General features: G+C 41.5%; 1 protein-coding gene across 1 annotated transcript in view; it reads left to right on the top strand.

Annotated features, from left to right (window-relative positions):
- Nucleotides 1–25,950, top strand: part of UNC5A (unc-5 netrin receptor A) — a 1,914,539-nt gene that overhangs the window by 672,628 nt on the left and 1,215,961 nt on the right. The window contains exon 6 of the mRNA XM_044069905.1: nucleotides 1,704–1,868. Coding sequence (XP_043925840.1) covers nucleotides 1,704–1,868 — 165 coding nt within the window. The remainder of the gene's footprint in view (nucleotides 1–1,703; nucleotides 1,869–25,950) is intronic.

The following is a 25,950-nucleotide window of genomic DNA, read 5'->3' as shown; positions in this document are numbered from 1 at the left end:
CATGGTCAATAATTATATATTACTCCAAATATGAATAACTGGGATTACACCATGGATAATTTCAGGGGGGTCCATGCATGGAATAAAGCATGTAGGAGCTGCCTCTGTCCATTATTAATACAGGGGGCAGCCCTGGGGTACATTTTCTGTTTCTCATCCACAGAGCTAAGGTTGGACTTGAATATGGGCAGGGATAAACTTTATTTTATGTGTCTATGAAGTCTGTTCCACAGCAGCAGTATCCTCTGCAAGATATTCCTGCACCTCCAAAATGTTCTGTTGATGTTGCAGAAGAGGGTTAGATTCCTAGACTGAATTTTTCTGATGCCATTTGACTTGCTGATTTGCAATAAATCCATCAGTAATGGGTTAGAGGATGCCTTGTATACCAAACTCAGGTCACCTCTTAGTAGTCTGTAGGATACCGAGTATAGTAACAGGGCTTTAAGTCATTCCTTGTAGGACATGTTGTTTAGACCTTGTATGCTTTTAGAAAGGTATCACTCTGGGTCCTTCAGTTATTGCATACGTCTAGACAGATACATGCCAAAGGGGATGGTATATCCAATGACTGGTCTAATGAGAGCTGAGTAAAGGGGGACAATGACGTCCCTAGATCAAAACACAATCCTTTTATTTATAAGCTGTGCAGTACAGGACTTTCTTACAACAACAGACATGTGTAAGTCAAAAGTCCACCCACATAAGTCCTCAAATCCTGAACAAGTGGGTCAACTCATAGGGGTGTATTGTCAACATGGTAGTTCCATGACTTCCCAAAGGATACAATAATGCATTTTTTTACCATTTAGTTTTAGTCCATGATTTTGGCACCAGTTATTTATTTGTGACAAACCTTCCTGCATAAGAGCTAAGTCATTTGGGAATTCAGTGATTGCTCATAGCTTGCAGTCATCTGCAAACTTATTCAGCCAAAGCCCTTTAGCACTGGCCTTAATGTCAGAAAAGCTGACGCCAAAATAAGAAATGTCCCAGCACAGAACCTTGAGGACTCCACTGGTGACTGGTCTCTTTGTGGAAGGAACATCCCCTATTTTGATTTCCTGCATCCTGTCTGCGAGCCTGTTGGCAAGCCAGTAGGTGACATAGGGTTTATTCCCAGTTTATTTAACTTTTCTACTATACCTGAGTGGGGAACTCTGTCAAAAGCTTTTTACAAGTCAAGGTATATGGTGCGTAGCATTTTGACTTCAGCCATTGCTTTGGTGTACTTTTCAGAAACGTACTAGTTGATTATCATTTTTTTATATCCCTATACTCTCTAAAAATCTATGTATAGTTCATGAGTTATCAGTCATCAAGATACAACTGTTTCCTTTTTCTTCTGAGTGTTTGTTTCTATTGAGTATAAATAAAATTTAAGAATTGTTAAAACAAAGCATAATAACATACACATATGGTATCTATATATTCTTGTACTGAATAACAGCAAACCACTCTTCATAATGCAATAGAAGTTAAGCACTGATGTGTAAGCATTAATATATTTTATTTTGTTCACCCTTTATTTACAAAGAAATGAGCTTTTGTCATGATATTCTTCCCAATTATAAATTTATCAGTTTGACTTGTAGAATGTCACAGTATTATTCAATATTTTCTGTGAACATTTTGTGTGTGCACTTTAAAAAAAATAAACATCAAAGTCTTACTTATTTATTTTTTTATTTTGTAATGTTCAGTCGATGGAGGTTGGAGTGACTGGAGCGTTTGGTCAGACTGTGGGACAGAATGTACCCAGTGGAGAAGCCGTGAGTGTTCTGAGCCAGCTGCCAGGAATGGAGGCATGGACTGCGAAGGCCTGGAAATGGAGTCCAGGAACTGTACCAGTGACCTTTGCATGCGCAGTGAGTGCACAACTCTTTCTCAATAACTTTGTAAAAAACTTTCCAATTATACAGAGTTCAAAGCCAAAACAATACAGCACACATGATCAGACCTCACTATTTTTGCATTCAGTTGTTCAAAGAAATTTTTAGAAAATAATCCATGACAGGGCTTGTGTCACAGAATGATATGGTTACCACATGGTACAAGGTATAACAAGCTCAGTACCGTACTCTTCATTATCCGCTTAGAAATATACTTACATTCTTACAATACATATATCTTCTCTGCTTGCGATATATAAAATAATGATACAAAGTAATATCTTCCGTGGAACTGGGGTTAAATATCCACAACAGACGCTTGAACTTCTATTATTACTGTGTAATTCAGCTTTCAAAAATACAGTACTTGTGCATACATTTTCAACAGGTGCTCTGTTTTCTTTTCTTTTCTTTTTCTTTTACTGCTGACGTTTTGTAGATAATACATTTATGGATATGGGGGTATATCCAATGCAGATGAACAGACTGAAAGGAAACGACATCTAAACAAGACTAGGAAGGACTTATAGCAGTGACACAGTGCTGAAGCTCTTGGTATGAGGAAATATGTAGTAACTCAACTATTTATTGCAAGCTGATTTTAGACCAGAGGCAAATACGTTGGTGCACTTGTAATTCAGAGCAGAGCCTGGATGTTCCCACCCAAGAACTCAAAAATCAAACTCTACCAAATCTGAAACTGTGAAACCCAAGTCAAAATCTTGATATGGGTGTTCTGGAACTGTGCATGACACATACACAGAAGATATTATCAATAGTCCTCAAACTGTATCCCTTCCTGCTATTCTGAAGCCATAAGCTTCTTGCCCATTGAAGTAGTCACAAGTACTCACTTCAGAGCCTTAAACTCAATTCAGATTCATTGACTTAAAAAAAGATGTCTGATCAATATTGAAAAAAAATGTTTTGTCTGAGGATCTTGCTAAGCTGTCTTATAGCTTCTAAATGTAGTTCCACTGAAGTGCCTTCATCAGAAGCAAAATTAAAAAAGATTTTTAAAAAGTATGTAGGATAAGTGACAGTGTAACTATGACTTACTCAAAATATGACATGTAAAACCAGTTTCTGACAGCAAAACATAACATCTCTTAGTATAAAATTATAGCTTGCATTATATCTTTCTTAAGTGCATTTAATTTGGAGGTTTCAACTTTCACACTTCATTCATTTTAATAACTATCTAAGGGTTGTGTATTTAGAGTAGAGTGGAGCCCCTTGTATGTGTACTTAGGCCTGTGAACAAATAGGTTGTTAACTTCACTGAACTTACTGTTCTTCCGCCTTAAAACTGTCCTCACTTTGCTAGCTGCACCACCTGGGAATACCATTTTTGCTTACATGATCTTCAGTAATTATGAACAAACCTTCCCCTAGTTTCTCAAACGTTTTATATTTGGACTTGGTTACAGAGGTCATCACTGGATCCAAATTAGACCTATCTTCAACTATTCAATGACCACCCAACATCACATTACAACTTTGTGATGCAGTTGCATTTCTTTAGGCGTTTATTACATCTACTATTTTGGCCCATAACTTTCCAGTACAAAAGAGAACCAAGAAATGCAGTAGAACCTCTAACTTAATAAAGAATTCTATGAAAAAACAAAGAATAACTATCATGTCACCAATTGTAAAGTCACTTTGTTTTGTATTCAGTAGATCAACTCCAAGAAATTCACTGCTCAGGCTTTGCATTCAAGGTTAATGCCTTGAAATCAATTTCTCACACATATAACAAACTGGTTGTAACCAGTTATCTGGTTGAAATCCTTTATATTTTGGGCAGCATTCACTGTCTATTTTACTTTGCCCCTCACCATTCTTTGTCAGGTAATTTTCATTCAGGATAGTGCTCCATGCATTGCTAAATTGCATGGTGTACTGAGCATGCTCAGTGCACTCCGGATTTTACTATGAAAATGATTCTATTAAGGAGCCATGCTAAATGAGAATGCAGAGTGGCAGACATGATCTGCAATATAGCCAATGCAGACTATCCTTGAGAGCAGTGGAAAATTCCTGTCACAGTTATCCAGAGCATTCACATCCATTTTTGTTGAGTTACCACCTTTAGATGCCACTGCCCTCTAAGTCTCATATTTCCATTGGAGTTCATTAATGAGCTAGACTTTTTCATGTTCAGCAGTAGATGGTAGGACATTGCCTGACAGAGCCTGTCCTGTCCGTGGACCATCGCCACCTTATTTGCCTTTATTCTGCACTTTGCTCGGAATAGGAAGGGATGTCATTACTACAATCAAATCATAGGTTCATAGGTTCATAGGTAGGTACTAGGCTATTGGCCCTAGGGCCTATGTAAGCCTAGCCAAAAAGGTACCCTGGCTTTCGCCACCCAAGAAAATTATTTTCCTGTGACCCTGTTGAGCAGCGCTACAGAGGTGATCCCCGGGGTAAATTTCCTATTTCCCATCCAATCATCAAGATTTTTCTTGAAGAGTGATAATAGGAGGAGTTTTGTTTGATATAGATAGGTAGTTTGTTCCAGAGTATGGGAAGTCTCTGGGACAGGAATCTATCCCTCCAGCATGTTCTGTTATTGTAGTGACAAGGTTTAGGACCCTAGAGCATGTAGCTTGGAGGGAGTGAGATTTCTTTAAGTGCAGCATGTCCAACAGCTCTGGGTTTGACATAGCTTTGTATGTTAGGCAGCCTCTGAGTAGGCGATATGTGACGGAGAAAAGTTGGAGTTTTTTGAGACAGTCTGCGTAGGGCATCTGTTTAAGGCCGGTAATCCTCTTTGTGAGGTATTTCTGCAGCCATTCCAGTTGTTGTAGATGTCTTGTGAGGCATATACCAAAAGGGGCATTGTACTCTATAATGGGTCTAATGAGTGATGAGTAGAGGGGAACAATGACCTCTTTTTTCCTGGATGAGAAACCTTTTGTGATGAGGTGTGCCACGTAGAAGGATTTCCTGACTACTGTGGCAATGTGATTACCAAAGGAGAGACTACTTTTCACCTGTGTCCCAAGGTCTCATCACACTTTCGGTGTTAAGTAGACTACCACCTATGTGGTAGTTCATGGGTACAGAGTTGTTACCAAAGGGGATGACAATGCACTTTTTGGCATTGAGCTTGAGGCCATGGCTTTGACACCAGGCATCTATCTCCGTGAGGCCCTTTTGTAGGATGTTCACATCATTAGGAGTTTTGATTATGGCTCCTAGTTTGCAGTCATCTACAAACTTCATTAGCCAAAGACCTTCTATGTTAGCCTGTACTTCAGAAAAGTAGATACCAAACAGGAGAGGACCCCGGACTGAACCCTGTGGTACTCCACTTGTCACTGGTCTGAAGTCGGATTTACCTCCATATAAAATTATCGTTTTTACGATTATTTCTTTTCAGATTATTTTTAACTGAACTATTACTTTAGCAAATTCTGTTTCACTTTGGCCTGCTGTTCAGAGTCTGTAGGCCATAATTACTGAAATGAATAACAATTTAGGAGTCCATTATCACAATAATGCTAGCCTATCTGTTAGGATGTATCCAGCCTTCCTCCTTAACTTTCCAAAACTAATATTACTTGGCAAGCAGCCCTGCAGCTGGAAGAAGGCATCAAACTCTTTAGTCACTAAATGATTGATTACAGATATGAACAGTGTTTTCAAGGTGAGTATTATGTGGTACTTGTAAATGGAGACACAGACTTGTAAATATGTCTGCTTAAAGGTATATTATGGCCAGGCATCTTACAGTCCTCATTATCGATTACCTAATCATTTTCTATGGTCCTATATCTCATGTGGTGACCCAGTATTCCTCAGTTGTTGCATCTTTCTTACAGTTCCTTTCTACTAGTGCTTGCATTATGTTCTGTTTAATATCCCAACATGGAGGCACACAGAACTCCATCTCTGATGTTCGACAGTTACTATTTCTCCTATATACAATCCACTGTTTCAATTTCTAATAACTTCTGGTCATTGAAATCAGTATAAAGCAGTTAATTACATTCTTATGCATCCCAGTAAGTATAAACATTGTTTTCTTTCGCAGTTTAAATAATTAGTAGAGAAGTTGTCCAGTACTGATGCCTGCATATTTATATATATAAAATACACATTATGCATCATCGCTTAGCTAGGGTTAAACAATTCCTGGCGGCATAAAGTCTGCTCTTCAAATTTTCCCGTAGAACTAGCCATTTTTTTAGTTTTAGCACTCAAATCTGTTTCTTTGAGCTCAGCACTTGTTCAGAACTCTTTGAAGCACTATATAAGCTACAAATTACTACAGCACTCAACTTTCCTCACTTGTCTAGAGGAAAACAGTTTTTAGTACTTAATAAATAAGCACCTATCCAGGCATATCTAAGGGTCACTCCCTGTGTTTTCTCCTGTCTACCTGATGAATCTGGGCATCTTCGGGCAATACAGCAATTGCCTCATGTACACAGACAACCCTCTCCTCCTACCACCCAACACTACAACCTGTGAGAGATGCACTTATATAGCCAAACTGGAAGCAAAGCTCTCTTCACCCATGACAGGACTAGACAGTCAAGAGGAGAAGGTAAACACTTGCACCACACCACACTCATCACATAGTCCCTCAAAAGCTACACTACCAAAACACACACACATAGCAAGACATAACACACACCTACATTCATGGAGGCTCTCAATAAAAATCTGTTTAAGCAACAGAGACTTCCAAAGCAGAAACGCATGAAACCACCACCCACCAACACAACTCAAATGACACATAGCCCACAAATTCAGTGTGCCACTCAACCACAGCCCATAAGGCATAACAACGTACCCAACACTCTAGTCATAGGTGACTCTTTAGTCAGGCCCACTGATGTTCCACTCACCAGGCTAAACAAGGAGAAAGTTAGTGCCAGCTGCCTGTCAGGTGCCATGATTTGCAACATAATGCATGCACTCAGGTCACTCCACAACAAGTACAAATATGACTCTGTCATTGTCCATGTTGGTGTGAATGACCCTAGACGTACCTCCCTGGACTACATGAAAAGAGACATGGAGGAGCTCTCAAATCTTGTAGCCCAGGCAGGTATGACCCTAGCCCTGAGTAGCATCCTGCCATAACCCAGAATGATGCCACAGTACAAGGACAAAATGATTGATGTCAACAATTGGCTAAGCTTCTGGTGTCATTCTAAGGGGATCCAGTATCTGTCTGCCTGGGATGACATGATCGACAGACCACGATGCTTTGCCAGAGATGGCCTGCACCTGTCACCCTTAGGATTCTGGATACTGGCTAAGGCTCTTGCCACCCCCATAGTGCCTTTTTTAGGCAAGGTTCAAATGACAAATTCACCACTGTAACATGTACAAGCAAGCAAAATCTGAGAGTAATGCTACTCAATGCTAGAAGCCTAAATCTCAAAATGCATTCACTTGAGGCACTCCTTAAAATGGAGAACATCGACATCTGTGCAGTGACAGAGACCTGGTTCAAGGCTCCAGAGAGCACCCCTGCATTACCAGGCTATAATTCAAACCATACGTTTCAGCCGCCTAACCTGGACCAAAACACTAAAGGTGGAGGCATGTCCATATTCATTAAGGATATCCACACCTCCAGGCTACTTGCACAGCATAATGCATCTGAGATTATTCAAGTGCAACTAACTAGGCAAGACCACAGTCCAAATTGTAACTTGCTACAGATCCCCCACCATGCCCCAGGATTCCAACTCCTCATTTCTTGATACAATGGAAAATATAAGGGTACAACCCAACACCCTAATAATGAACTATTTCAACTACCCCACCATTAACTGGGAAAACTACTCATGTACCAACTCTTTGGCTCAAAGTTTTCTGGAATTCATAAATTCCAGCTCCTTGGATCAACTTATCCACACCCCCACCAGGGGCAGCAATATCTTAGACCTGGTCATTACCAAAATGGGCGACCAGTGTTCCACAGCAGAAGTCAGTTCCTCATTGGTCAGATCCGACCACAAGCTAATCAGCCTAGACATCCACATCCTGCCCCCACCCCCCATTAGGGAAACCACCGTAAAAATTTCTCCAAAACCAACTGCACGCTTCTTAAGACAAAAGTGGCAAACTTCACAACACCCATGCAGACAGGGTTCCTATTAGATGACCAAAGATGCATTCTATCGAATGCGCCTTGGTCAAACTTAAAACAACGAAAAGGCAAAATAGCGAAGTGGCTTTTAAGTGAATTCTTTCCCAGGGAAAGAATTTGCTTGGCCACTTCCATTACTTTGCCGTTTTTGGCACTGTAGTGCAATCTCAGAGTTGGTATATTTAAGTAGGGGAGGTGTGGGGGGGTCGATTTTTTTTTTCTTTGGGAACAGCGATTTTTTTCCCTTGGAAAAAATCACTGTTCTGTACATTTGAGTTTGTAAGCTTTCGCTTATATGGGGTTGATTATTCATTGTTCACTTTTTTAAGTGTTCGATGATATAATATAAACCCTGCAGACAAACAATAGAGGTAGAACTGCTGAATTCCACACAAATGCACTTTATAAGCACTTACACAAGTGTATGGATTGTGCTATCCCTAACAGAACCAAGGTGCTATCCTCCAAAAAAAGGAAGCCAATCTGGTGTTCCCCTGCCATAAACAAACTCTACAACAGAATTTTATTTATTTATTTTACATTTGTTGACCGGGAGAGTCCAACTGTATTACAAGTCCATTTTCAGTGGAGGCCCGGGGAGAAAAGCTCCAAGAGAACATTTTCTACAAAACATAGTTTTAAGGACAGACTTTTGACATACAATTTCCACAGAAGAGACTTTGACATACATATTAACTAACAGATAGGATACATTCATTCTCTACAATATAATATTAAATTTTAGAAGATATTCCTAAGTTTAGGATTCCTGTGATAAATTTACTATCAGAGTAAACGCAGAGAGACTTAGACCAAGGCTCAGAGAGAGCAGATGATGCTCGCTATAGTTGAGAAGGATAACAAATTGATTTACTATATGTCTTCACCTGGTTTTAGTTGAGAAGGATAACAAATTGATTTGCAATATGTCTTCTCCTGGTTTTAGTTGCTTATGGAAAGCACAACATTGCTGGGATAGTTTTCCCTAACTCCTGGATAGATGGGATGAGCAGTAGATTAACAGTCCTAAGTGGGTACAGTACTATGACTGGTTGGTTTAGCAGAGTTACTTAAGTTAGGTGAAGTGTTCTAATGAGACATTAGCCAGAGGAGATACAGGAGCACAGTCGATTATTCAAAAAGTGAGTTTTAACAAGTTTCTTGAACTGTGATGGGGATTTGTTGTCAGTTATGTGGGCAGGAAGGGAGTTCCAGGTTTTTGCTATACAGTGGCTGCAGACAGACTTACCAGCTTCATTGTTATATGTGGTTACTTTGAGGAGGTTTTGTGTGCCAGAACTCAAGGGCCTGGTGGCTGTATAGGGTTGCAAAAGATTTTGTAGGGCTGGGGTGTTTTCAGAGTTATGTATTATTTTGTGGGCTAGTGATAGTTGATTGAGTTGAAGTAGTAGTGGTAGTTCTAGCCAAATGAGTTTTTGTAGACATTCAGAGTGATGTGTTCTGATGGGAGAGTTGTAGCAAATTTAACTATCTTATTATAACAACTATCAAGTTTGGTTAGGTCAGATTTGCAGAGATTTGTAAGCATGGGGGAGGCATAAAGAAGTGTGGATAGTAGGTGAGTCCTCACCGTTGTAGTTTTGGAGTGGTCAGTGAGGAATTTTTTATTGCGATACAGTAGGCCAAGTTTTTTATGTACTTTTTTATGGTTATAGAAATATGTAGGTCACATCTAAGGTGATTATTTCAACCCCTAAGAGTTTGGTATGATTTGTGGGGGTGATTGTGGTTTTGTTAAAAGACGAGATGAAGAAAGAATCAGTGGGAGGTGTGGCTCTGTGGGAGCTAAAGAGTACTAGCTTTGTTTTACTTGGGTTCAGAATGAGCCCTTGGTTTGTAATCCAAGTTTCTGCTAGGGAAAAGCATCCTTGTGTTAGCGAGTGAAGGATGTCAACTGATTTGGCTGCGCATATTATGGTGGTATCATCTGCATATTGCACTATTGAGGCTTTAGAAATACTGTTTGGGAGCTGATTGGTGAAGAGGGTAAAAAGAAGTGGCCCCAGGATGGAGCCTTGGGGTACTCCTAGGGAGACTGGTAGGGAGGGGGAGAGCTGGTTTTGCCACATAACAGCTTGTTTCCTTCCCTCTAGGTAGTTTTTGAACCAAGAGATGGCAGGGGTGGTAAGGTTTAGAGTTGCTAGTGAAAGAAGGAGTTTATTGTGGTTAACCATATTGAATGCTTTGGACAAGTCAAGGAAGGTGGCAAATACAAGGAGTCCATTGTTTCTGTGAGTATTGACAATGTTGGTGAATTCTGTTAGTGCGGTGGAGGTGCTATGGAAGGGTCTAAAGCCATGTTGTTGTGATGCTATTAGATTATTTTCTAGGAGATATTTCATTAGTTGCTTATGTATTACCCTCTCTAAAACTTTAGATAAAGGGGGTAGTATGGCTAGAGGGCGGTAGTTACTGAGTTCCAGGGAGGTTCCCCCTTTATGTAGAGGGATGTTATATGATATTTTCCATAGCTTGGGTATTATACACTCAGAGATGGATCTGTTAATTAGGATGGAGACAGGATATGATATGGCTTCTGCAGCCAGGTGGAGGTATTCAGCGGGCAATTTATCTGCGGCTAGAGACGTTGGTTTGAGCTTGCGGAGTAGTTTTCAGTAGATTTGGTTGGTTCTGGATGGAAGCTGAACTTGGGGCAATTGTTAGTTGGGGGTGGGGGGTGGATTTGCAGGGGTGGGGATGTTGTCAAAGAGTTGGTTCTTTGCAAGTGTCTGGATGGTTTCTGTAAAGTATTTATTAAACTGAGTGGGGATGTCTTCTTGGTTATCTATTTTTGGGATTGGGATATACCTGGTTGTAAAATAGAGTTAGTTACTGCCCAAATTTTTTGTGGGTTGTTCCTGTGCTTATCCTGTAGCTTTTGGTAGTAAGATGTTTTGTCTGTTTTGGTGAGTTTTTTGGCTTTGTTACGTAGTTCAACGTATATTTGTTTGTTCAATTGGGATTTACTGTTGAGGTAGCTGGTCCAGGCCTTGTTTCTTTTTTAGAGGAGGGATTTTGTGTCTGGGGTTAACCAGGGGGCATATTTAGTTGTTCTGGAGGGGGTGTGATGGTTAAGGATGTTTAAGAAGGTAATATTGAAATATAGTACAGCTTTCATCAAGAGGTAAGTTTTTTTAGAGGGGTCCAGCTGCACATTTTTAGATCGTTTATAAAGTTGGAGCAGTTAAAGTGTTTTTTATTTCTAATTAGGCGCGTAGATATTTGGGTCAGTTGTGGTGATTTTGATCTGAGTAAGAATGTGGCTTGGTGGTCAGTCAGGGTGTCTGGTAGACACCCTGCTATGGATATCAGTGATGGGTGGGATACAAGTACCCAATCTAGAGTGGATTGGTGTTTGGTTCTCTTGTCTGTTCTTGTGGGGGAAGTGATGAGTTGGGTTAGGCCATGTAGGTTAATATGGGGGAGTGGGTTATGACTGGAACAGTTTTGCCAGTCAGTATTAAGGTCTCTTAATACTATGCTTTCCTGGGGGAGGGAGTTAGATATCCATTCTAGGAGTTTTTCTGTAATGGGGATATTGTTGCCTGGAGGGATGTAGCATCCTATGATGTTGATGTGTTTACTATCATTAAGTTTTAGCTTTGTTAGAGTGAGTTCAACTTTATCAAGGTCTGGGGTTGTTATGTCTAATTTCTCAAGGATGAGGTGAGATTTATACACTATAGCAACACCACCCCTTTTTTACCTATTCTATCACTACAAATTATATTGCAACCTGGTGGAGTGATTTCCTTGTTGCGGTTGCCTGGTTTAAGCCAAGTCTCTGTTAGTATAACTACCTCAGGTTGATAAAAAGAGAGTAGTGCATGAAGGTCGTGGACTTTGTTTAGTATACTTCTGACATTTAAATTTAAAATGAGGAGCATGGAAAGAAAGTCTTGCAAAAAATAGTAAAATCCCATGACTGGAAGAACTCCCTGCTCAGCCTCAGTAAGAAGCTGAGATCCCTCATAAAATTCTCCAAAGCTAGATATGAAAACAAAATCGCCACTGATTCTAAAGACAACCACAAAGCATTCTATAGCTATGTCAAGAATCTCAATGGCAGCACTCAGATCTGCTCTGAAGTACAGCACAATGGCACTAAATATACAGAATCAACTGATATTGTCAACATCCTGGCAGATAGGCTCAGTGCTAACTTTACCCCCCCCCACCCCCTAAAGGGCCCATCTCTATACTATAAGAATGCAAAGTTCCTGTAATCATGGCTGCACAGTTAAAAAACACACTCTCCAAAGCCAAGAACACAGCATCCATGGGAACCTGAAAACATCCCAGGCAGCGTTCTACATGAACTACAGAATGAACTGGCACCCTACCTAATCACCATGTTCAATCATAGCCTCACCTCAGGCTTTGTGCCCACTGAATGGTGCACAGCGATGGTTATCCCACTCCACAAAGGGGGAGCCACCACGGACCCCTGAAAATACCGCCCAATTAGCCTAACAAGCCTGGACTGCAAGGCCATGGAACATATCATCATAGAACTTAAAAAAACATTGGTAATCTCCAAACTCTGGACCCCACCCAGTTCAGGATTGTAAAAGGCAGATCATGTCTCCTAAACCTGACTGACTTCTTTGAAGCAGTCACCAAAGCTGTAGACAAGGGTAAGGTGGTTCACACAGCCTATCTAGATCTCGCCAAGGCTTTTGACACCATCCCCCACTCTAGAATTATAGATAAACTCACTAAACTAGGTATAAATCCATGTGTCACAAGATGGGTTGCCAACTGGCTCACTGACAGAACCCACACTGTGAAAGTAGCAGACTCCAAATCCGACTTCAGACCAGTGACAAGTGGAGTACCACAGGGTTCAGTCCTGGTTCCTCTCCTGTTTGGTATCTACTTTTCTGAAGTACCGGCTAAAACATAAGATCTTTGGCTAACAAAGTTCGCAGATGGCTGCAAACTACGAGTCATAACTGATACTCCTAACGATGTGGACATCCTACAAAAGGGCCTCACTGAGACAGATGCCTGGTGTCAAAGCCATGGCCTCAAGTTCAATGCCAAAAGGTGCATTGTCATCCCCTTTGGTAAAAACTCTGTACGCATGAGCTACCACATAGGTGCTAGTCTGCTTAACATCGAAAGTGGGATAAGAGACCTTGGGACACAGGTGGATAGTAGTCTCTCCTTTGATAAACACATTGCCACAGTAGTCAGGAAATCCTTCTACATGGCACACCTCATCACAAAAGGTTTCTCATGCAGGAAAAAAGAGGTCATTGTTCCCCTCTATTCATCACTCATTAGATCCATTATAGAGTACAATGCCCCTTTTGGTATGTACCTCACAAGACATCTACAACAACTGGAAAGGCCGCAGAAATACCTCCCAAAGAGGATTACTGGCCTCAAACACATGCCCTATGCAGACTCTCTCAAAAAACTGCAGCTTTACTCCGTCTCATATCGCCTACTCAGAGGTGATCTCTGCCTAACATACAAAGCTATGTCAAACCCAGAGCTGTTGGACATGCTCCACTTAAAGAAATTCCAATCCCTCCGAGCTACACGCTCTAGGGACCTAAACCTTGTCATCACAATAAACAGAACATGCTGGAGAGATAGATTCCTAACCCAGAGACTTCCCATACTCTGGAACAAACTACCTACCTGTATTAAACAAAGCTCCTCATTAGCATTCTTAAAAAAAAATCTTGATGATTGGATGGGAAATAGGAAATTCACCCCGGGGATCACCTCTGTGGCTCTGCTCAACAAGGGCACAGGAAAATAACTTTCTTGGGTGGCGAAAATCAGGGTACCATTTTTGGCTAGGCTTGTATAGGCCCTAGGACTGATAGCCTAGTACCTACCTATGAACCTATATATACCTGGATGTAGTGTTACAGATCATTTCTATTAAATGTGAATGATGTTAACGTTGACACGGTAATATCAAAAACACAATGTTGATACACTTCTTTGCATGCTGAGAAGTGTATCAACATTGTGTTGTTGACATTACTGTGTCTTAAGTTACTGTTGTAAAAGGTGCAGGGGAAACAGTATGTCAAATAATGCAAAATTTGAATTCTCTGCATGGCATTCAACATACCTACTTAGACTGCCATCGTCGGTGTTGTGAGTTGCTCTTATGAATGGATTATTTTGTGTAATTTGTGATTTTGATAGTAAACCAGATATATATATATATATATATATATATATATATATATATATATATATATATATATAAATATATATATATATAGATATAGATATATCTAGATATATAGATATATATGCGTGTGTGTGTGTGTGTGTGTGTGTGTGTGTATGTGTTTACACACACACACACGCACACACACACACACACACACACACACACACACACACACACACACACACACACACACACACACACACACATATAGTATGACCATTTTCACAATAATTATTTGTTTTAAAGGCGTTTAAGTTGAGAAGTGTCTGTCTGTCTGTCTGTTATTATTATCTAAATGGACTACATTTGGAAACTATTTCAGTGGCAGTTACACCTAGCCATGCTATGAATTTTACATGTGTTAAGTTTTTTGATTGATTTATTTATGTATTTTTGTTAGTATGATAAATGTGTATTTACAGCTTGGTCCATTTTTATAATTTCCCAGATTTAGACAGTTTCACAGGTTTGTAAGTTCATGGACTAGGTAAACAAATTCAAGACCTATTCCTTACTGAGTGACTTGATACCCTGAATCCTTTGTTGTAAGTTATGAGTGCCTCTGTGGTCCTGCAGTTCCTTCTTGAAAATAGAAATTGAAAACCTTAGTGTAATTGAGAGGGGAGTTTATTCCATAGATGTGGATGGCTTTTAGACATGAAGTTGTTCACATTTTACAGTATAGTTGATATTTATTTTCCTTGAGGCTGAGTGGGTGTCCTTTCATGCTCAGGTCAGCAATGAGGTCATAATTTGCAAGGTAGATGTAAATAACAAAGGCTTCTTTTATGCATTGTATGTCATTCACATGACTTCTGTAAGAACGGGCTAAGATACAGAGAAGAGAGAACTGTTTTGTCATGAAAGTCTTGATGCCTTTAGATTCCATATCAAGAATTTTTGTACCATCTTCAGTTGGCCTAGATAGAATGTCAATAGGTTACAGAACAGGGCGTGACACACACTTTCCCAGAGTGGCTGGTCTCTCTTTAATTAGAAACCACCCACCTATCCTCTGTTTTAAAAAATTGGACCATTACCCCAATTTGCTGTACGGCCTCAGTCTTCCAGACAACAATGAAAATATGTGTTAACTAGGACACTCCAATATCACCCAACACTAACAACATTTCTGAATGTATCTCTTCCACTGCCACAACCTGACAAACAAGAAATATTTCATCATTGCAGTGACCTCATTCACCAAAATAATTCAATTCCACCTCTGTTCCTGTTTCTGCTTCCTTGGGAGAAGATCACATTCATTATACTCAAGATTTACTCAAAATCTTCTTCAGCTTCACCCCTGCTGAGAAAAGCCAGAGTTTTTCCTGCCTGTTCCAACAGTGTCAATGCATGGTTTGCTATAATCACATTAGGACATCCAAAAGTCTCTATGGCCTTACCAAACTCCTCAAATACCCAGGCCCTCACTTTAGCTGCTATTAGAGCTGCCACCTACTGGACATCCAGGAACCTTTCAGTCATGTGTGAGAAGCCCCTCCCACTAGCAGAAAGTTAGGTCTTTTTCTTTAATCTGCCAGCTTCGTCTACTGGCAGTTTCACCACTGGGCCCTAGGGATGCCACCATAGCACTGACCATTTTTTAGCCAAGGCTCCTTACCACTGTCTCAGCTGTTAAGGTCTCAAACAGATTCCATTGATATGTTCCTTCCTTGACCTCTCCAGGTATATGCAAGATGATATTCTTGAAGTGAGAGATGAATTCATCCTAAATTGAAGCCTTACTTATCTGGGGGTTCTCAAGTTACCCTCACTGCATATTTGTGTCTGTTAGGTCTTCCAGCTACTGCCCTAGCTATCTGACACAGCTTACCACCAAAAGGTTATTATTTCACAATTCAGTACCACTCTTGACTTGCGAGTCCAGGTCATACAGCCTCAGTTCCTGAGACATGGCCACAATTTCAATCACTAATTTATGGCCAATAGTGGTCTGGTACCAATGTCACACAGGAGGATCCTTGTGGTCAAACATGGTGTTTGTTATAGACTATCCTTGAATAACAAAGAATCCCATAAGTAACTGACAACCTCTTCTGGAACAGGGATACCAGGACCTACCTCTGCAGCCTGGCCTGGTGATGGTTTTAATTGAAAAGTGGGTCTATATTAGAACACTGAATGTTCAAAATTTCGAGTGTTCTAATATCGACCCATTCTCAGCAAACGCTGAAAATATCAAAGAAACAGAAAACCAGGAAACCTAGGAAAAGAATTTGGTTGTCCAATTCTGTTGCTTCAGTATTTTCAGTGCTGTGGTGGAAAGTTACAGGTCGGGTTCAGGTAAGTGTGTAATTGTGTGGACGTTAGGGTGGGTTAAGTGAGTTAGGGTTAGGGTGTGGGTCAGGTAAGCGTGCGATTGTGTGGACATGAGGGTTAGGGGGCGTAGGTGAGTTAGGGTTACGGCGCAGGTGAGGTGACTATGTGATAGTGATGGACCTTAGGGTTAGGATTTGGGTTAAGGTAAGTGGATAGTTAGTGGTGTATGTATAGTTTAGTGTAGGGTTAGGTGTAAGAGTTTAGGCATATGTGTGTGGATTGTTGTTTGTTTGGTGTGCTTGTGTTGTGTGTATGTGTTTTGGAACAGCAAATTTTTTCCCTAGGAAAAAATTCACTGTTCTGAATGTCCGATGTTTTAAATTTTCGATTCATAGGGTTCGATATTAGAACACTCGACATTTTGAATGTTCGGTGTTCTAATATAGACCCTATATCACAGAGTTATAATTATATGTTATTGTAGCCAAGTCTACTACTAGACACTGAAGAAATACACTAAGTAACATTGTTTTTATAACAAATATGCTACTTAGAGGAACAGCAGTATGAGACAGTGCTATTGACATGTAGGAAGACATCATCTGCTTAAAGAAAAACAAACCTCATCAGTAATGAAAAACCCTGGGCAGGATTCACGAAGGCTTGCACGGAGTCTAAGAGTAGTGTAAGACCCCATGCAGCCTTCGCGATCCAGGAACAGCCCCAAAGTCCGTGTAAGAGACCAGCTAAAACGTCTCTTACACGGAGTGGGCGTGGATATGCTAATCACCTCACTTGCAGCCGAAAGATTAGCGATCCACGAAGCCCAAACCAGCCCGTGTAAGAGCCGTTTTAGCTGCAGAAATGTACTCAGTTGACAACTGAGTACGTTCCTGCAAAAATCACAATGGAGCCATGTCAGCTCCAAATAAAGGGTGCATATGTGTCAGGCAGCATGCCAATGGCCAAATATGTGGCCATTGGCAAGGTACCCCGATGCAAATATGAAAAATATATATATTTTTTTTTCGGCGATTGCCGATGTTTAAACGCAGCGCAGCCCCTCGCAAATGGGTTGCGCTGTATAAAACATAAAAATGAAGGTTATAAACCCACAAATGTGGGTTTTATGCAATACATGGATTTACAATACAGGGACCAGCAGACCAAAAACAACATGGCCACCGTTTAGTGGTTGCTAAGGGGGGAAGCTGAGTCTAAGAGATGTAACTAAGCATTAGTAGGCAATCTGATGTAAATGAGTGTTAGGATACTGAATTCCACTGTCACATAGCAAATGAGCACATTCTGAGTAGTGTAAGAGATACATAAGGGGAGGAATAGAGTAGGAGATAGGTGACATCACAGGGGGGAATGGTAGAAAGAAATGCAGTTCATTGGAGGTCAGTGTTACATGACAGATGTCAGACACATTTCATGGAAAGAGAAGTGCCACAAGATAAGCATGGGAAAGTCAAGAAATGGAAGGTGTACACTGTTGCTTACACCAAAGTTTCTTGCTGGGCATGCATGCGCATCGCAGCCGCTATGAGGCGCGGGTAGGGCAGTGTGCGCGCATGTAAGGCAGACTGAGCATGTGGGAGCGTGTTGGCAGACTTCTAAGACTGTTTGCACTGGTGTGTACGCATTTTAACCTGAATAAGCAGATTTTGAACCGTGTAAGCATGTGTGCGCGCGTGTAAGCCACTGTGAGCGTGTTTCTGCTGGTATGCGCGTTGCTTCCCCCTGAGGAAACAGAAAGGAAAAAGGAAGCAACAGAATTAGTAGGAAGCTAGCAGGGAATACTGCTGGAGCTAGCTGGTGAAAACAATTAGAAGCAGGCAATTACACAGGCAGAATAGTAGCTCAGCCAAGCACTTAAAACTCTGCAAACAGCAGTGCAAGATGTTTCTCTCAAGAGACACTGCAATACAGGAGTAAGCTATTAGAAGTGAAAACTGAAAATGCTGAACTCAGAGCAGAAATGCTAGGGGTTGCCATAGCTGTCATAAGGAGACATAGGCGACTTGCTGAGGGTGGTGACAATGCAGATGGTGCCAGACTACCCACAGTGAGGAGACGGAGGAGAGTGTACAGGCCCAGGGTCACCTACCATGGGTTACATGAGCTGGAGATAGTAGAGTGCTATAGAGTGGACAGAGACCTCCTGCAGCAAATTGTTGAGCTGTGCAGGCCATGCCTCACACACAGAACCAACAGAGGGGAACCCATCCCAGTGGAAACCAAGGTATGTGCTGGCCTGAGAATACTAGCAACAGGTACCTTCCAGAGACTAACTGGTGATATGATGGGGATATCACAGGCATCAGCCTCCAGGGTACTGCACCAGTTCCTGGATGCCATGTCAGCACGTGTCGGTGATCATGTATATTTCCCCAATGCCCGTGAGGTATTGGCCAGCAATATGCGTCTCTTCCAGCAAATAGCGGAATACCCTGAGGTAGTGGGTGCAATAGACTGCACGCACATACTCATCAAAGCACCAGCCGGTGAACGGGGTAGGGCCTTCATTAACCACAAGGGCTTCCCCTCCATCAACTGCCAGGTCGTGTGTGATGCCCAGGGCATAATCATGAATGTGTGTGCTGGCTGCCCTAGGAGCTACCATGATTCCCATATCTGGCATTTGACGCAGCTGTACCAGACATTTGCCAATGGGGACATCCCACACGGACACCTAGTGGGGGATGCAGGTTATGCACTGGAGCCGTGGCTGATGACACCCATCAGAAACGCACACACACGTGAACAGGAATGCCATAATGAGGCACACGCACAAACACGTAATGTAATAGAGCGTGTGTTTGGGCTGCTCAAGTCACAGTTCCGGTGTCTGGACACATCTGGTGGAGCCTTGCAGTACTCACCAACTACATGTACCCAAATTGTCATGGTATGTGCTATGCTACATAATATGATCTTACGAAAACAGCTGCAGCAGGACCAGCATAGGGCCGGGCCAAACAGCCCCCCACCATTGCAAAGGCCATCACGGGCAGAATGTGACTCGGAGGAGGAACAACCTGAGCCTGCCCCAGTAGGCAGAAGGAGGTATGCCCAGTATGCCCTGTCCTTGGCAAAGAGGCAATGCATAGCACATACACTGGCTCAGTAGGAACCCTGGGAATGATACCCCTCTTTGACTCACTCATATAATAACATGGATGCCTAAAATGACATAACCTGCTCTCAAACATGTACAGGGAGTGTAATATGTGCATCCTACAGAGGCAGCCTTGCAGCACCACCTGAGGCATGAATGCCATGTGTTAAGTAATGTAACACCATGTAGTATATGCACACTTGAGGACCCTGACTAACATCCTACCCTCACCAAGCATGATGCCACAATATGACGATGGGATGATCAATTGCAATAATTGGCTGAAGTATTGCAGTTAGTCAAAGGGGATCCAATGTGTGCCAGCCTGGGATGACATGCTGAGCATGACATGATGCTCCAACTGCTAGTTTTGGGGTGCACCTATCAGTCCAGGCCTCATGGATACTGGCAAAGGCTGTCGTTACCCACAGCGTGCCCTGAATAGGTAAGGCTCAAAACACAAACTCACCTCCATAGGTATCACAAGGGATAAGAACCTAGATGTAATGCTACCCAATTCCAGAAGTCTAATCAGCAAGATGCGTGCAGTGTAAACTCACCCAGTATGGAGAATGTTGATATCTGTCCTGTAACAGAAAACTGGGTCAAGGCTCACAACAGCACCCTAACACTACCAGGTTACACCTCATACTGTGCTGTATAACCTCAAAACATGGAACAAGCTACAAAAGGAGGGTGACTAGCAATAATTGTCAAGGATAACCACACCCCCATGTTGGTACCACAACAAGAAGCAGCATGGACTAGCCATGGTCAAGTAACAGTGGCTAAAACTGCTTCCCAGTTTATAGCCTGCTACAGACTACTGTCCTAACACCAGGAACTGCACCTGGCCTATGTTGGAATACATGAATATATCAAGCCCCCCAAACCACATTATATTGGTTGACTGAAAATACCCAGACATAGACTGGGAGCATCATACTAGCTCCAACACTGTAGGAGAAAATTTCCTAGAATCCATAAACCAAAATGCCCAGGAACAACATACCACTCTCACAAGAGGGGTAAGCATACTGGATGTGATAATCAGCAACATGGGTACTGGATGGCAAGATGAGAAGTGTACCCCTCACTGGTAAGGCCAGACCATAGAGTAATCACACTGGATATACACATCCTGACCACAGTCCCTGGCCAGAAAACCACAGTGAAAAACATGTGTAAAGCAAAAGTTGCACTCCTCCAAACTGATGAGGAATCCATTAAAGGCCCTGTGCAGGTGCAAAATATGGGACACACCTCAGAACCTGTTATACAGGCATTCCATGAACACAGCCAGGAATGCTTGGATTATGCAATCACAAAATAACAACAAGACACAATGCCATACACGCAGGCATCTGGCATGCTGGACTCCAGCCATTACCAAACCATGCAAGAGAATGAGGAAGTTACTACATGATAGAGCAAACATAAAAAGGGAAGTAATCACTGATCAGTAGTATGGCAATAAAATATGTCCACACATACAATCCACTAAGGCCAGCTACAACAAGTTGAATCTGTGAATCCTGAGGCAATGTTACACCTGCCCCAAGTACACAGACAACCCTCAACTCCCCCCAAGAAATACAAATATATGTGAGAGATGCAACCATTTATCCAAAACGGAGTCTGAGCTCCCTCAACTCAGTACTGTCAAAACTAGCCAGGAGGAGAAGATAACCACACACACCACAAACCCAGTCCCACATAGACCTATCACAAATGCAAACCAAAGATGTAAACACAGAAAAACATTCCCGGAGGCCCTAATTACAAACACACCACACCAACAGAGGCCTCCAAAGCAGACCCCCAAGCAACCACAACCTCCAAACATAGCACATGAACACATAGTACACAAAGCTTCTGTGCCAAACAGTCACAGGCCAGAAGGAGAAACAACATGCCTGATACAGTTGTAGTAGGTGACTCCACAGTCAGACACACTGCTGTCCCGCTCACCAGACTGAACAAGGGAAAGGGTACAGTAAGCTGCCTGTAGGCTGCTACAATACGCCACATAACACAAGTACACAGGTCACCCCAAAGCAAGTAGAAATATGATGCAGTCATTGTCCATGCTGGTGTGAATGACCTGAGATGTACCTCCCTGGACTACATGAAAAGAGACATAGATGAGCTCTCTGAGTATGTACTCCAGGGTGGTATGACACTGACCGTTTGCAGCATCCTACCCTCACCAAGAATGATGCCACAGTACAAACACAGAATGATCAGCTTTAACAAGTGGCACAATTACTGCTGTCATTCCAAGAGGATCTAATGTCTGTCTGCTTGGGATGTCATGCTTGACAAGCCATGCTGCTGTTCCAGGGATGGCTTGCACCTGTTACCCCTGGGCGTCTGGATATTGGATAAGGCTTTTGCCACCTCCATAGAGCCTTACGTAGGCAAGGCTGAAAAGCCTAACCCACCACCCTAGAAAACATAAGTGGTAAGAAACATAAGGGTAATGCTGACCAATGCCAGACGTGTAAACCGCAATATGCATGCTCCTGAGGCCCTCCCCAGTATGGAGAACATCGATGTCTGTGCAGTGACAGAAACCTGCTGCAAGCCTCCTGACAGCACACCAGCACTACCAGGTTATACGTCATATCATGCGTTATGGCCCCAAAACCTGGACCAAAACATAAAAGGAGGGGGAGTATCCATATTCAGCACAGACACCCATACGTCCAGGTAACTGACAATGCACGAAGCATTGGAGACCACCCATGTGCACCTAACCATATGCAAAACTGCTGTACAGTCTGTAGCATGCTACAGACCACACTCTCACACACAGGAACCCCACCCAGCCATCCTGAAGACACTGGACAGTATGAATGTCCCACCAAATACCAAACAAGGTACTCGCAAATTACCACATAGGTGGTAAACCATTATGTATTTAAGGAGTAATCAGGGACCTAGGGACACAAGTGGATGTGACACTCACATTGCCAATCTGGCTAGGAAGACTGTCTATATTGGACACCGTATCCTGAAAGGATTCACATCTATGTCAACAGAGGTCATTGTGCCCCTGTACTGTTCTCTTATCAGACCCATAATCTAGTACAATGCCTCATTTGGGATGTACCTTACCTGACACCTGCAGCAGTTAGAAAGACCTCAAAGGTACCTCACCAAGAGGATAAAGGGTCTCAAATATATGTCATATGCTGCCTGGCTGTAGACACCCCAGCTGAATGCAGTCACATACTGCCTACACAGAGGCGTTGTATGCCTGTTGTACAAGGCCATGTCCAACACAGGAGTAATGGACATGCTCCACCCCAGAAAACCCAAAGCCATCAGAGCTGTGAGAGTGAGAGATGTCATCCTCAACACATAATGAAATAGGATGTGCTGGAGGGACAGATACATAACCCAGAGGCTCCCTACACCCTGGAACAGAATCCCACTCCATGTTAGACAGAGCCCCTCACTGACACTCTTCAACAGGAATCTTGCCAAGTGGATGGATGATCGTAGATGTACACTGGGGGTCTTCATTGTGTCACGTCCAGACAGAGGCACAGTAATGTAAATCATAAATGGCCATAATATTCACATAGCAAGGGGTGGCGAAAGCCACACACACTCTGGCTAGGCTTATAAATGCCCTAGGGTGGATAGCCTAGTATGAACCTATGAACCTATGAAGATACAAATTGTACAGGACACTAAGGATAATCACAAGGCTGTCTCAGCTGATGGTAGGAACCTTGTTGGGAATTCACAGATATGCTCTGAATCACTCAAATATTACAAACAACATAAAAACAAAAGAACCACAGTTACAGGTAAAAACAAACCTATATGACTATATGACCACTTAATGCAGGGTTGTATAGATGAAAAATTATACAACTACTTATTAGTACCTAAACCTAGAACCCCCTCCTTGTTTGGAATACCCAAGGTGCACAAAGGCCTGGACCCACTCAAATTTAGGCCTATAGTTGCTGGAGCAGGTAGCACAACAGAACCATTAAGTATATTCATTGATCAGCATTTGAAGGAATACACATCTTCTTTACCACATGTCTGTAAGGACTCTTGGGAATTTTTAAGCAACATACCCTCTGATTTGGATAATTCTAGTTACCTGATGGCAACAGTGGATATTGTTGAACTTTTCCCGAGTATCCCCCACCAGCAGGGCATGGAATGGTTTTCACAGATGATAGCGACTGAAACTAACTTAAGTAGCAGTATCATCAGCTTGATCATTGAATTTATGGACATTGTGCTAAATAACAATTTTTTGCTCTGCAACGGAAAATTTTTTAAACAAAAGAGTGGGGTGGCAATGGGGGCACCTTGTGCTACTGCTTATGCCAATATAGTATTACACAAATGGGAGGTTGAATATATACATTCAACAAGTTGGAAGAAATACATCAAGCATTATAAGAGGTTTCTGGATGACATTTGCATTTTCTGGGAAGGTTCTGAAAACCAGTTTAAGGAATTTATACAGTATTTAAACAGCTCTACTGATTTCCTTTCATTTACATTTGATATAAATAATACAGAATTGCATTATTTGGACATCAAATTAAGCAAGAGCATGGAAGGAACTGGATTAATATCCAGCATTTTCCGTAAACCCACCTATTCTAACAGTTTCTTGCATTTCGAGAGTGGGCACCCTTTAAAACAAAAAATGGGCATTATCAAGGGGCAACTCATAAGGGCATCAAGAATGTGCAGTACCAATTTACGCTCTTACAGGAAATTGATTTTTAAAAACTTTTCCTGGATAGAGGATACCCCGAACAGCTATTCCAATCTATCAAAGAGGAAATAATACAAAAAAGAGATTGTGAATACCCCCCATTATTATGTACAAGGGTTGAAATTTGCAAAAAGGAAACAGTCGGGCTTAATAATTTCACAAAAGTTTTGTATATACTTTCACTGAAGATGCACCAATAATAGAAGCTACTATAAGGAACCTTTGGCCTATGGTGACTATGCAGGAGGAAATTTCAGGACTTGTGCCTACAAAAATAGGATTTGTCAAAAAAGCCAATATTAACCTTAAAGGGTTATTTGAAAGGAATTTAACAACTGAGTTAAACTCAATGAGTAATAGGGCAATTATGCAGTCAGGAACATTTCCATGTGGAAAATGTAAGCAATGTCAATATATTTTGCAAGGCACAAGTGCGCATTAAGGCAAGAAATACAACTTTACATGCTAAGGGCACTATACATGCAACACCACAGGTGTGGTCTATATAGGTTTATGCCAGGCTTGTCAGGCATTTTATGTCGGTAAAACTGACAGAGCTTTTAAACGCAGAATATATGAACATCAATATGACATTGCTAAAGGAAAAGAAACAAATGCCTTTTACAGGCACTCACTAACTTGTCCGCAAATGGCCATAAGGTTCTTTGTCATTGACAAAATACAACAAGATCAAAGAGGGGGGGACTGGGAAACCCTTTTAGCTATCAGGGAATTAAGCTGGCAGTTGCAATTAAATGCAACAAAGCATCCTGGTTTAAATGAGGCTACCAGTTTGGCTCCAGTGTTAAAAAAGAAAAAGAACACATTATAAAGTCCTATAAGTGATTTTAGATCTAAATTTAATTTTATTTTTTTCATTTTTTATTTTTACTTTTATTTTTATATCTAATCATTTTTCGTTATGTACTTCATTGTTCAAAAAGGTTTTTTTAAACAGTATTTGATGTTCATGAATATGTATAATGAATTTTTAAAAAAAGAACAGGGTTGTTCTATAAAGAGTCAGTAAGTGTTTTTAAAGTATGTACTTTTCATACAACAGGGTTTATAGGGTTAAAAAGTCTATTCAGTAATGAATTTAACATCTGACAATTAACTGTGAAGCATTAATTAGTTCAATTAGAAATGTGCTTTCAATATAAAGTCTTGTCATTTTGTAATGGAGTTACACTTGAGAAAGCCTGGTATGACCAGGCGAAAGCGCTCGTGGTAATTTTTGTCCTTCTTTGGTCGTTGGAATAAAAACTTTTTTACTGAATTCTGTGGAAAGTCAGTAATTTCATTTGAATCATTTGTTTCAACTAAAACAGTACTTTAATCAACAGCACTGTGTGGCAGTCAAGTAGTGTGTTTGGTACCGGACTACTTGGATCCTTCTCCGGTTTGTTATTACAAACAACATACCAAACACACACACATATTGCCAACATACAACCTGACAGGTGCATTGCGAACCCCCCCCCCCCCAGAATGCAAAATATCTATCCCAGCATACTGCTGGCCCCCTGACATTGCAGATGC

This window comes from Protopterus annectens, chromosome 4.part0, assembly GCF_019279795.1.
Source record: "Protopterus annectens isolate FY-2018-M chromosome 4.part0, PAN1.0, whole genome shotgun sequence".
Lineage (NCBI taxonomy): Eukaryota > Metazoa > Chordata > Ceratodontiformes > Protopteridae > Protopterus > Protopterus annectens.
The sequence above is the reverse complement of the archived record's forward strand: the minus strand, read 5'-3'. Positions and strand labels throughout refer to the sequence as shown.